The following is a 12705-nucleotide window of genomic DNA, read 5'->3' on the forward strand; positions in this document are numbered from 1 at the left end:
TCAAAAACCAATTCATTTTATTTTTCTCTTTGAATCGATGATACACTACTATTATACAGGGCCAGAGCCGCTTGCATTACATTTTACACTGGGAATCAATCCTCAATCCGTTTCATTCATCATATACAGCTTTTGATTATTACTGATCATATCCACATCGATAATTTTACCTGCATCCTCTGATAGTATACAACTAGTGCAGGAAGAAAAATTCAGCTGCTTTGATGCTTCTCCAATCAGCTCTTCGATGCTCCCAGGAACCCATAATACAACACCGCATTTTCGAGCATCCTTAGGCTCCCAAGGGTGAAAAGGAAACACAGTGCATTTCCGTCGTAGCATTTTATCCGTTGTCGTCCACAGAATTCCATCTTTCAAGTTACAGCGATGCAAGAAAGTAAACATATCATTGCAGAGATGCCAAAAGAAACTCCTGATCATGAAGAATGACAAAGAGCATAACAGCAAAAGGGAAGACACAACAATCCGAATTCTAGCATCTGCTGACTTGATCGATTAGTCAATAGCTGATTCCTGCTACTAATTTTGCAGCCAACTTTCAAAGCCAGATGAAACAAGAGGTAGCAAACTATTGGAACCACAAGGATACATTGAGAATCGGGTCAAGAGTGCATGAGATCGAGAGGAGGGAGTGAGTCACGAAAAGAAAAAAAAAAAGCAGCTAAGAGAAAACTACAGCAAATCTTTAAAAGTGGTTCTACCAGAAAATTAACAACAGAGATATGTGTACACGATCAACTTTTTAGTATATATTGTTAGCTAGTTTAACACACTGCAATCACAGAAACTTCATCTGATACAAGCATTGAGCTTTATAAAAGTGCAAGAACTCTACTGTACCTGTGCTCTCTTGAGAAAGATCAGACAATTCTGATGATTGAGCTGATTCTGCTTCTTCTAAGAGGTCCATCATATTCTTATTTCCAGAAATTCTCCCCTCATCAAGTGGAGTGTTTCCCAATCTACCATTAAAACAATTGGCCAGAAGCAGTTTAGCTCTTCATCGTGTAGGAAAAAACAAATTAATGTCAACGAAAATACACGACCAGAGTATGGTTTGTGAGTACTCAACAGAATTTAAACGAGATCTTTTCACAAATATTTTCCCGATTAACTATCCAAGAATGAACTTTTAAGAGCCATCACATCTTTATGTTAGAATAGAATTCAATCCACTTAAAATAATGTGATTAAAAAGTCAAATCAATTCATATGCACCTGTCCCTTGCGAAAACACTGGCCCCTGCATCCAAATGCAACTTTGCCATAAAATATAGTCCTTGAGAAGCAGCTACATGGAGTGGAGTTCGTTGATCATAGTCCTTGGAGTTTGGATCAACGCCTCTAGTTAGCAACCTTCGAAGGAGATCCGAGTCGCCCTTCGCAACCAGCGTACACAAGAAGTTACCAGCATTCTCAATCTGCAACGATGCTCCTTCTTTCACAAGTAATGATGCAACATGTTCATGTCCACTCTTGATAGCTTCAAGTAATGGCGTGTTGCCAAAGTTATCTACTTCCATAATGCATCAACTTAGTATTTTTGAGATCTTCAGATACAGAGGTCCATCAGGAATTCAATTGCAAGAAGATTCTTTGAAGGTTACCTGCGACATTTATGTCTACACCCTCTTGGATAAGGAATTGAACAATATCTTCATATCCTCTTGACGCAGCAAGATGCTGGTGAGAAGACAAAATGAAAAGCTCAACTCAGTGCAGGAAACAATTATCTGATACTTCTATCATAAGCAACACTCGGTGAAACAACTAAGACACACTAATAATCAGTATTATGATGCCATGTACAATATTAAAAGGAAATTTACCAAGGGCGATCGTCCATCATAATCGTTCTTGTTAGGATCAGCACCAGCTCGGATCAAATTTTTCAGCTGCTGAAGATCACCGTAATAAGCTGCACTATTTACCCTCAGAGCCAGTTCAGCCTCTTGCTTTACAATATGGAGTGTAATGTCTGACTCCAGTTGCTTCAAGCTAAAAGCTGAATCCTTTTCCTGTTGTAGGATTTTAGACATAATGAAGAAACTAAAATACCATGCTTTTTTGTTCTTGTTGAAGAGATGAGAAAAGAACAATAACATAAAAAATAAAATTCAGAAACTAGTTTGGAAGATATCAAAGAAATTGGAAAAACAATAACTTTACGCACAACCAGCCAGAGAAAACCAACAGAAGCAGGAGAAAACATAAGTCAGAATTGGATCATTACAAGAGTTAAAATACCTCCACTAAGTTAGTCAGAACTGTTCTCCCATCATGAAAATAAACCTCAAGAATATTGGAGAATGACTGCTTATCAATCCGAAGAAGTCGACATAGCTCACAAACCCGAACAGTATACGGCTGTGGAATGTTACAAAGAATAGAAACAATTCCAAATACACTGTTAGGCTCTAGAAGTGAAAGTGTCTCTTCCGAGCCATCTTTTGCTATGCCAACCTCCTCCTGCACAAAAAGACTTTCATCAATTTAAAATTGATAAGGCCTGATAAGAACAGATGTTGACATGATTTTTTTTCTGGCCGTATACTGCCATCATGTTGTGCAGTGTCCTTATCCCAAATAATTTGATAAAGATGATCCAAATTGATTATATTCCATGCTGGGCAAGTTAGGTAGAGTATAGGCTCTAAGAAAGAATGGGTATCACTAACATATTGGAAAAGTTATGGACATAAGTTCAACCGAAATAAAAGTTGAAACAAATGAAAATGTCTCACAATTTTTGGCTCAGTGGAGACTTTCCCTTCACAAACATGTCATTTAGAGAAAAAGAATTGGAAAAACAGACATATTTGAAGATGAGTAATTGCAAATCTGGAATGTGTGGCGTGTAAGAAAGAAATGACAATTGAATCACATAAAACGAAGTTAGGAATGAAGGCTACATCTGATATAGAAAGTTTATTAAGCAGAACACCTACCAAAACACCATGGCAGACAAAATATAGCTGGTCTACTGCATGTCCTTGTTCCATAATGACTTCTCCCGGAAGGAAGAACTCCTCGTGAACTCTAGTTACCTGATAATGAGACAGTATGAAAATAAATCAATGATTCAGGGTCACAAGAGAGATTCAATTCTCTCCAGATTCTTCTTATTCTCATAATTGATGCTCAGAACTGATACTCGTGCAGAAATTGTATTTCTTGGTTCATTTTTGTCAATATGAAACATATACCAAGAATTGAACAGAAATAACAAAACTTCTTTCACGGCTGCAATCATGTCTCAGCAACTGTGTATCTAGTCCCATCTTATTATTGCCATAGTCAACATGTAGGCCTCTATCATGATTTATAAGGCCAAATCAAATATGTACAGTAAAATTTGAATCCCTTATAGTAGAACTATGCATTAGAACTCCTCCATTCCTGAATCTTCAGCAATTTTAAATGTAGTCCATCTCTCTCTCTCTCTCTAACAAACATGGTGCATACAGTAATTCTGTTTTCCTAATTTGTACGACCAAGGCCAATGAAAACTATAACTAAATTTATACCTCATGATTACTTAACATCAGAACTAGTTTGGAAATTCCCTTTCAGACTATTAAGAGAGGGTATCATGGTAAATTTAAACGAGTAACAAGAGAATCTATGTTATAAACTCATTCACCAAAAACACAGAAGTAACAACAGATGGTTTATGGTCAACAAAGCATGAAGAAGTACAATCAGAAGAAAATAGTGGTCTCAACTTGAACGCATCTGTACATAATGTATTATTCCAAGCAAATCTAAAAATCAACAAATCGCTATATATATGCATCAAGAGTCATGATTCTAAAGTACAAAAGTAAATAACTTACTATCTGATTGATAAATTCTGCTGAACATCCCTTAAAAAGAATAACCTCTTCGATATAGGACTTGTATAAACTCTGAGAAATCTGAAAATCAGTATATTAACTCATCAATAACATGTTAGATTATATGGACCTATTCAAGAAATAATTTACAGACAAAGATTAGTACTGAGCCAAACAATAAGATTAGAAAATGAATTTAGAGACATCTGATGTGAAACATAATTACACACCGTTAATTCTATCAAATCCAAGACTATTCTGGTACTTGAGAAATATAGGAAAACTGTTAGAAACTAAAAGCATGGTTTACTGTCAAAGATCTTGGGACAACAAAGATTACAGAATTGGCAATACGACTAACTACACCTAGTAAAAGCATTTGTAAATTTTTTTTTTTATTTTAAAAAAGAACAAAAAGAGAAAGCTTAAGCTTGGTAACACATTTATTCTTTTTGATACCTTAGCACGAATAGAGATGGGAATATCCTGGAGTACAGCAGCATCTGTATAGCTGCTTTCATACTGCAAGCGCAAATGGCCTCTGATTTGATTACGGATGTCCTTCCCAAGTCTATTTCTGTTCATATATTTGATTAGATCAGTCATTTTGTCCCTATATTTTTCTGTCTTTGATCCTTTGACGATTAGTGCTGTCATGTTACCAATCAGATAAGCACCAAGAATCATGTCGAAAGAAACATAAATCATAATGAAGATCATTTCTCTCACATTGACTGCATGAATATCTCCATAACCTGTACCAGACAGACATTTATTTATCATGTTCTAAACCATGAAAAAAAAAATGAGAATCTATTCAGACCAAAAACAGCAGTTCTTGCAAGGCAAACACAAGGTATATAGAGTTATTCTATTCCACCGAGCAATTCATATAGACATTTAGACATCAACAATTATATTGCACTAATTAGCATTCAAGTTATCAATCAGATTATTTATCTCAAACCACCAGCATGGTAGAGTTTTTTAAGTATTGTACTCATCAGCAATGACTTTTGGCATCAAATAGCTTTAAAATGAAAAAACTTGGTTGTCTTATATAATAGCCCTATAATGGGAAGATCAAGAAGTAAGATTGTGTCTCAAGGTGGAAGGCACAACCAGCCATCTGATCCCCCTAAAGCGTCCTTTGGACCAGTTTCCTATACAAACAGCCACTGTTATGGCCTGCCCTGTACTCATGAGATTTCATATTATTGAGCAATTATTCAGCATCTCAAATTGTTTTTCCTGATCAAACGTTGAGAACTATATAAGAATGGAGACAAATACCAAGAGGCTACTTCTGTCATATGACATTCAATTAGCCAACAATATGCTTATGCAGATATGACATGTCCCAATTTATGCAAATAAAAGAGGTGCATTAATGGAAAATACATGCCATTGCCAACATAACCACTGTATACATATGTAGTTTTAAAACATCCATATCTAAAGTCTCATTCTCTAGAGCCCCCCCCCCCCCCCCCAAAAAAATCCAAAAAAATGAATTTAAAAAAAAAAAAAGAAAAGAACAAAGAAAAAGAGATGTGGAATCACAACTAAAGGTAAAATACCGAAGAAAAGGACAAGATTTCAAACTTCTTCCTCTCAAAGCAAACACGTTTCCTAAGTGTTTCCTAATTGTTATATTTTTATGCATCCAACAAGTCAGAAAATTAAATCTCATAAGCCTTAGTGGCCTGGTAAGTTGCGCAGTATTTTATAGCTGGAATGGACATGCCAAATGACAAAAGAAGAAAACAGAAGAATCTTTGATAAAAAGTGATTAAAGATGAGTTGCACTTACCCACAGTTGCCATGGTGACGATGGCAAAATACATTGAAGTTGTGTACCTCTTCCATAGATCAATATCTCTGAAGCTTGAGTACTGGTAATCACCTAGCTTCAAACTCCCAATCCATGTGTAGCCCTCTTTCTCAGGAGGCAGAGTGGTAGCAAGATAATAGAATATGCAGGCTGCAGTATGCGTGCAATATAGCTCAACAGCAATAAGTTTTACTATCCTAGTGAAGAGATAATTGATCCGAATATCTTTCTCCATATTCTGAAAAAACTTATTGCCCTTGCGCACCCGACTCAATCTGATCCACAGAAAGTATCTGACCACTTCTTTGTGGCCAACAGCCTATTTATTCAAGTTGTATCAGAGGGGATGAGATTCCATGCTGCAATCTATTTGTATGTACAAAACTATAACTTTCACTAATGACAATATCTATTCAAAACAATCTGTGACTTATCTTGAATTTCATGCCTTCATAAATTGATTGATAGATCTAAAAGGCAATCATGATACTGATTTACAATTACGAAGTCTTTCCTAAAATCTGAGTTATTTCAGTTTGAGGAGTGAATGACAACTTTATTTTCACATGGATCACAAATATCTGAGTGTTCTGGATGCTTATAGCTGATCTTATTTGTTCTTTATCAAATGAGAAAGTATGAGAGAACGGTAACTGTGCAGCTGCATTGTACTCATTATAGGCTTCTTTTTATACTGCATGATTGACATCCTATATACCATCTCTGATGCCGCTGAGAAACAAGATTATACCCACAATATTCTACAACCTAGATCATAAATTATCATTTCCTTTTTGCATTAACTAAAGTACTAAAACCACATTATAGTAGTATAATCAATGATTTAACAAAAAAGTAAGAATACAACCTTATAAATGAAATCCCAAGGCATGCAACCAAGAAGGTCAATGATAAAGTGGGATTTTATGTATCTGCCAAGAAACAACACAATCATTTGTACAATTAATAGGCTAAACAACATGCCAGTATAATGCTGAGGTTTAAGAGAAAGGCAACTAACCGAAGCGCAATTGGAGTTCGCTTATAGACCATTCTATAGGTCTGACTATCCCTATAGGCCACAAGGAATTGCAGGATAATGTCCACAAGGAAAGCTGCCTGACCTGCAATATCCATGAAGTGGAGCTTTCTCGGCAATCCCCTGAAGAACCCGAACTCGAAAGGTGTAAAAAATGACGAGTAAACAGCCCAAATGAGTATGAATTTTTCCCATGCCCGATACCACCTGCATTCAACCATATTCATGAATATGTGAACATTTTAGGGTGTTAAAAGTGGAATATTAGTTGGGTTGGCCATTTGGCACTAAGACTGTAGTAAAATCTCCTGAATAGTGAACTATACTGGAAACAGGATAAACGTCTCCAAATTTCTCTCTTAACTTTCCAAAAGACGAAGTTCTTTTCTTGAATAGAAGAAGTAACTTATCAAAGTAAACAATGCCTACAAGATCAGAAAACAAATTATCGTACTATCACTTCTTGATAAGAAAATTTTTGCAGATAATGGACTTGCTTAGCTGGCTCATGCCTTTTTCTTTTTCTTTTTTTTTGAGCTAAGGCAACAACTTATTAGCTCAATATAGTGAAGAAAAAGGACTAGCATAAAGCTTAGTCCTTACAATAGGACTCCAGAAGATTAACTTCTGTTGTCTTAATGGATTGCAAGGAATGTGGAGCATTAAGTTTAAAAGTGGTGTTCAATTTTATAGACCCAGTGTTCATCTTGCTTCCACGGAATTATTCTCATGAAAGTGTTGCCATTTCAAAGTTTCGTTAGCTAGTTCTTGTGAACACCACATGTAAACAGGATCCTCAAGCCTAGATATCCCAAGTGTATCTGATGTATTCAACAACTTAATGCTCCTAATTTTATTTCGGCAACCACATTGAAAAGCATGCCAACAATACTTCCTAATAGTAGAGCTTCCTCTTGCAAGACAGAAGCCGATCCTTTCGCCAGCAACGAAGTACTGAGAAATGGACAGTCCGCTTAAAAATTTTTGGACCATACTCCTTCCATTTTGCCATCTTAAATCTTCCTTTCTTCTTTCTTTTCTTTTTCTTTTAATTAAAGGAGATTGGTGACACCCCCATCTAAAGGAGGTACCAAGAAGATTCAACATTTAGCTGGCCACTACACCCGAAGACACTGAGACTCGAAACAAAACACAATTTTGGTAATTCATCGTTCAAATATCCATGCGAACATGAAAAAAATTCTAGAATCAGCAAGGATAATTTGTAGAACATCAACATTCAAAAATCCTGACTATTCACAATGTAACATGAAATTGGAATATCACAATTTTAAAAAATGGTAGGATTTTGCTACCTTTTTTTGGTAATAAAAGTGTCCAGTTATCCAACTTAATCTTATATTACCAAAAAAAAAAAGTATTGGGTAGCTTGTTAATTAATTGACATGTATGTATTTTTTTTTTCCCATTCATCTAGAGAAGAAGCTGTAAGCCTGCAATCTCTTTGCTGTCCTTTTTGTATTTTCTTGCTCGGGCAGGCAGGTCATGTGGACAAACAAGAGGAAGTATTTTATTGTTACTCATATTTATTACTCCCTTACATTTAAGAATTTTTTCAAATTAATTTCGCTTTTATCAAAAAAAAAATTAATATCTACAACTCCTCCCACGTCCACTTAAAAAAAAAAAAAAAAAAAAAGTTAGTGTACGTGTTTCCTCGTCCAGTCTATTTAAGATTTTCATGTAACGTTAAAAGTCGTAACTGGGCACCCCGAGTCAACTCAACTGCTACTACTCATTTGAGTGGGGCCCAACCACCACTGCTCCCATGCCACGTTTCCTTCGTTTCTAAATCATCTCTCCGCCACCCTCAGCCCAGTTCGACTCAAACAAAAACATTATCGAAAATTAAGAAAACATTCCCACCACAAGCTTGGCAAGCAGGAACGCCACTTGTGAGAGAAAAAAAAAAAGTAAAAAAGGGAAGGAAAACGGACCTGTTGTCAGGATGAATGACGAGCCCTTGGGACAGGTCTTTAAGGCCGTTGATCACGCTTTGTCTGCTAAACCGCCGGTGAGTCGAGTCGAGTCCTAACTCGTTCTCGATCAATTCGAATCGGCTTCCTCGGGAGGACTTTATTCTGTCCCTCAAATCTTCCACCTCGTATTCTCCTTCGCCATTTCTACTCTCCCCTTCCTCTCTATGACTCTTTCCTCTCCCCATTCAAAATCTCGCACTGCAATCCAATTACAACCAATAATGCTGCAACCTTTCTTTTAAAAAATTTTTAAAATTCTGCAGCCAACATTTTATAGATTGTATATGATCTTGTAGATGGCTCGAAAACTTTCGGAACAGGAGATTTGGAGGCAGAATTTGTCACTGAAAAAAAAGAGATATTCAAATCTGGAGGGCGGGGGAGAGATTGCTGGAGGGAGAGTGAGGGACAGGGATGTTGCTTGTGCGGGAAAGAAAGAGAAGAGCCTTCCTCCTATTTATACGCAACTGAAAGCTTATCATTTCTGAAAAGAAAGTATTATTTTATAAAAAGCAGTAAAATACTCTGATGATCATGGCAGGCTGGCTGCACTTTTTATATCGTATACAGTTTCCTTGTTTTTTATTCCAAGTACTTAAAAACCTCAAGGGTTAATCTTCTTATCAAAACTCTCTGTTAATAAAGGTTTTCTAACAAAAAGTCGAATTGATAAGCAATAGGGATAACTGCAGAAACCTCCCCTAAGTTTTTTTGACACTAGCACTCGCCTCCCCTATGATTTAAGAAATAACACTTACCTCCCCTAAGAGGAAATTGGGGCCTATGGCTAACAAAAGATTGTGGGAATTTACCTTTATACCCTAATTATTTGGAGAAACCTAATGAACGAATTTTGCAAAAGAAACCTTGTTTCTTATCGACAAATTAAGTAACTAATTAAACTACCTGTGAGTGTTACTTTCACACTTTTAATTTATGTTAAATACAAAACCTACCAGTTTCCCATTCGTAAAAATATTAGTGTCCCACTTTTTGAATTTTACTTACAAATGTTTATGTATTTAACACAAATTAAATGATTCAGAATAAAATGTCCATAAATAACTAGTACTTTATTCATGTAATGAAGAAAACTCATAAAGAGCCGGTATGTTATGGGCAATTTTTTTTTTTTACTTTCACATATTTAATTTATATTAAATACAAAACCTACCAGTTTCCCTTTCGTAAAAATATTAGTGTAACACTTTTTGAATTTTAATTACAAATATTTATGTATTTAACATAAATTAATTGATTTAGAGTAAAATGTCCATAAAGAGTCGGTACTTTGTTCATGTATTTAACGAAAGCTGTAAAGAGTTAGTACTTTATGGGCCATTTCCTTTTTAAAAAATATTTAATTTATGTTAAATAGATAACCTACTAGTTTACTTTTCGTAAGAATATTAGTGTAACACTTTTTGAATTTTACTTACAAACATTTATATATTTATCATAAATTAAATATTTGAGAATAAAATACCCATAAAGAGATAGAGGTAATGTCCATTTGCCCACAAACTATACCCTTTGAAGTTTATTAATTGTTAATTGCTTTGTAGTGCTTTAACATTCATTTACTAATATTACTTAGCATGCAACACAAAGGGTAAATCTGGCAAAAATTTCTTATCTCACTCTTTGGAACAATATTTTAATGGCACTTTTTCTGACTTGGACTGAATATGCAATAGAATCAGTAAGTTCAAGAAAGATTAGTGCTATTTCTTAAACCACAGAGGAAGTGTGTGCCAGTGTTAGAAACTTCAAGGGAGGTTTCTGCAATTTTCCCTAAGCAATATACCATGAGTTGGACTCTCGAATTGATAAGTCCCGGGGTATGTTGTAGGAGGGATAATGTAAAGAATACTCGGTATTGTATGTGATGCGTGATGGTTAATTAACTTTTAAGGATCAATTACTGATTCTCTAAACAGAATAAGGGCACGAGGAAACCACTGAGATTGCTGCAGTTGTATAATTTTTATTTGTTTAACATTTATCGATGTTGATTTGTATGGATGGATGGATTGCCAAGGCGACGGCTGCGTTGCTGTCGCGGTTATGACCCTTAACAATGGGGCGGTTATTAGACCAACGTTTGTCTTTATCTATTCCAGTACGTTTTCAGACCTGATGTCACGCCAACTATACCAATTTCTTTTAGGGCAAAAAAATCTGGACCGTTATCAAATTATTTCTATTCTTAACTTTTAACCATTCAAATAAGAGTAAATCTTCTGGCTATCACCGTTTGATTCATGATATGTATGTAAAAATTAAATTTTAAATTCAAATTTTATATAGTTATCACTTATGTCAAAAAACAAACAGAAGTCGGGCTAGAAAATCAGACTGATAATTGCGTTGAATTAATATACTATGTATAAAACACAACATTTTGCCAAGCTGAACAGCACAAGATGTAACTTATGATCCAAACTAGCTATGGTTGAACTGTACCTCAGAAAAAGCTGCGAGATCAGCATGTTGTGGCAAATTAAGCATTTTGCCAGATCATGTTGTGATAATGTTGCGTTTTGCCTCTAATTAATTATAGCTTGAATCATGATAATTGACAGCTGAAGGCTGGAAGACGACGAGCTGTCTTTGTAGTCAACGGTAGCTACTTCCCCGGTGATGTTTTGCCCAGATGGACATGTTGGCAGATTTATAGTAATACCATAGGACTTTCCAATACTATTAGTACATTATTAATAATAAAATGGTTACAATTTTAGAGTTTTTCCGTTTTGTGCCCTAAAGACTTATAAAAGGTCGATCTGGTATTTAATTAGTTGTCTGTCAAAGTTCAAATTTAGGGCTTTTCTAAAAAGTGCTCTTAGCGCACCCGTTAACACACCTAATATTCATTTAACATATCATATATATTCTCAGGATTATTATATTCTCTTGCATTTATATACCTTCCCTATTTAATCTTATCTATCATCTTTTATATTTATTTACTTGTACTAATTAATTTTATATTTTTAAAAATATAATATTTGAAATATATTTTAACGAGTGTCCTATGGTCACTCGTTAGACAGATTAAAGGTTCTTCATTCCAAGAAGAGAGGATACTGGTTAAAATTTGTAGTGGGCACATCCCATATATTCCGTGAACTTATCCTTAGCATATTATTGATGCATTTTGCTTGATATATCATGGCACTTATTAGTGCGGAAAGGACAGGCTAACATAAAATTACTCCATTTTCCTATTAAAAAGTGACGCACAAGTGAAAAACTCCGCAGCAGGGCAGTTTTAGTGCTAAAAGACGATCCAAGTATTTAATTCTAGTTAAAATAGAGCAGTCAAATTTTGGTTGCTCCATCTAAACCTCTTTCGACCCTGGAGGAGTTTGAATTCTTTAATGAAGGAGTTTTTCATAGTGCATCTCCACTGACTTTATAATTGAAGATAGTGGGAAAATATGCAAAGAAATGCTTGCAATCACTGAGAGGAATAAAGTGCTGTATTATTAGAATGCATGGTTTCTGAATTCAGGATATAGAAAGTCATAAACTGAGAGAGCAAGAGCAGAAAGCATATTTAAAGTCAGTAGGTGGGATTTGGTGGCCCTAAAAAATTGAAAAGACCATACAAGAAAATCAAAACCAAAAGGTTAGCACTTGATCTGTGGCCAAAACCGGCTTTGATAGATTAGGTAGAGACATACGACCTTAGGTCCTTGACCCTGTTCTTAGGGAAAAAGGGCAAAAGAATTCCCAAAACCATATGTTCCTAATATAAGACAATATACTTGTATATATTGCTTTGACTGACCTAGCAAAATAGTCGTTTTTCAGCTCAAAACATAAGATAATTCATGTTACAATTAAGTACTGAAAGTTTGCATGCCATCTGTAGGCCACTGTTTAAAGCATTCTTTGATCACCAGCTAATTATAGTATCATATCATTGATTTGACTTATCGACTTGCCATCAACTTCTTCAATGCATAC

General features: G+C 35.3%; 1 protein-coding gene across 2 annotated transcripts; it reads right to left on the reverse strand.

Annotated features, from left to right (window-relative positions):
* LOC113701462 (potassium channel SKOR-like) lies at nt 1–9232 on the reverse strand. Of its 2 annotated transcripts, none has more exons than XM_027222134.2 (13): nt 8689–9227; nt 6713–6937; nt 6560–6623; nt 5671–6010; nt 4317–4612; nt 3858–3938; nt 2970–3068; nt 2269–2490; nt 1851–2039; nt 1629–1704; nt 1240–1534; nt 862–983; nt 1–371 (listed from the first exon to the last, which is right to left on the reverse strand). In XM_027222134.2, exons 1-13 carry the CDS (start codon nt 8913–8915, stop codon nt 103–105), a joined length of 2505 nt encoding a protein of 834 aa, XP_027077935.1. In that variant the 5' UTR covers nt 8916–9227; the 3' UTR covers nt 1–102. The 2 variants fall into 2 exon arrangements, with proteins under 2 accessions (XP_027077935.1, XP_071913765.1); XM_072057664.1 differs by having other exon boundaries at nt 275–433; nt 8689–9232.
* Nucleotides 9233–12705: the final 3473 nt, after the last annotated feature.

This window comes from Coffea arabica, chromosome 7c (assembly GCF_036785885.1).
Source record: "Coffea arabica cultivar ET-39 chromosome 7c, Coffea Arabica ET-39 HiFi, whole genome shotgun sequence".
Taxonomy (NCBI): domain Eukaryota; kingdom Viridiplantae; phylum Streptophyta; class Magnoliopsida; order Gentianales; family Rubiaceae; genus Coffea; species Coffea arabica.

Coding starts and splice junctions, on each gene's coding strand:
- LOC113701462 (XM_027222134.2), bottom strand. CDS start 8,915: ATGGGGAGAGGAAAGAGTCATAGAGAGGAAGGGGAGAGTAGAAATGGC. Junction 2,491..2,969: donor TTGTCTGCCATGGTGTTTTG/GTAGGTGTTCTG, acceptor CTTTTTGTGCAG/GAGGAGGTTGGCATAGCAAA. Junction 984..1,239: donor AGTGTTTTCGCAAGGGACAG/GTGCATATGAAT, acceptor TTTTAATGGTAG/ATTGGGAAACACTCCACTTG.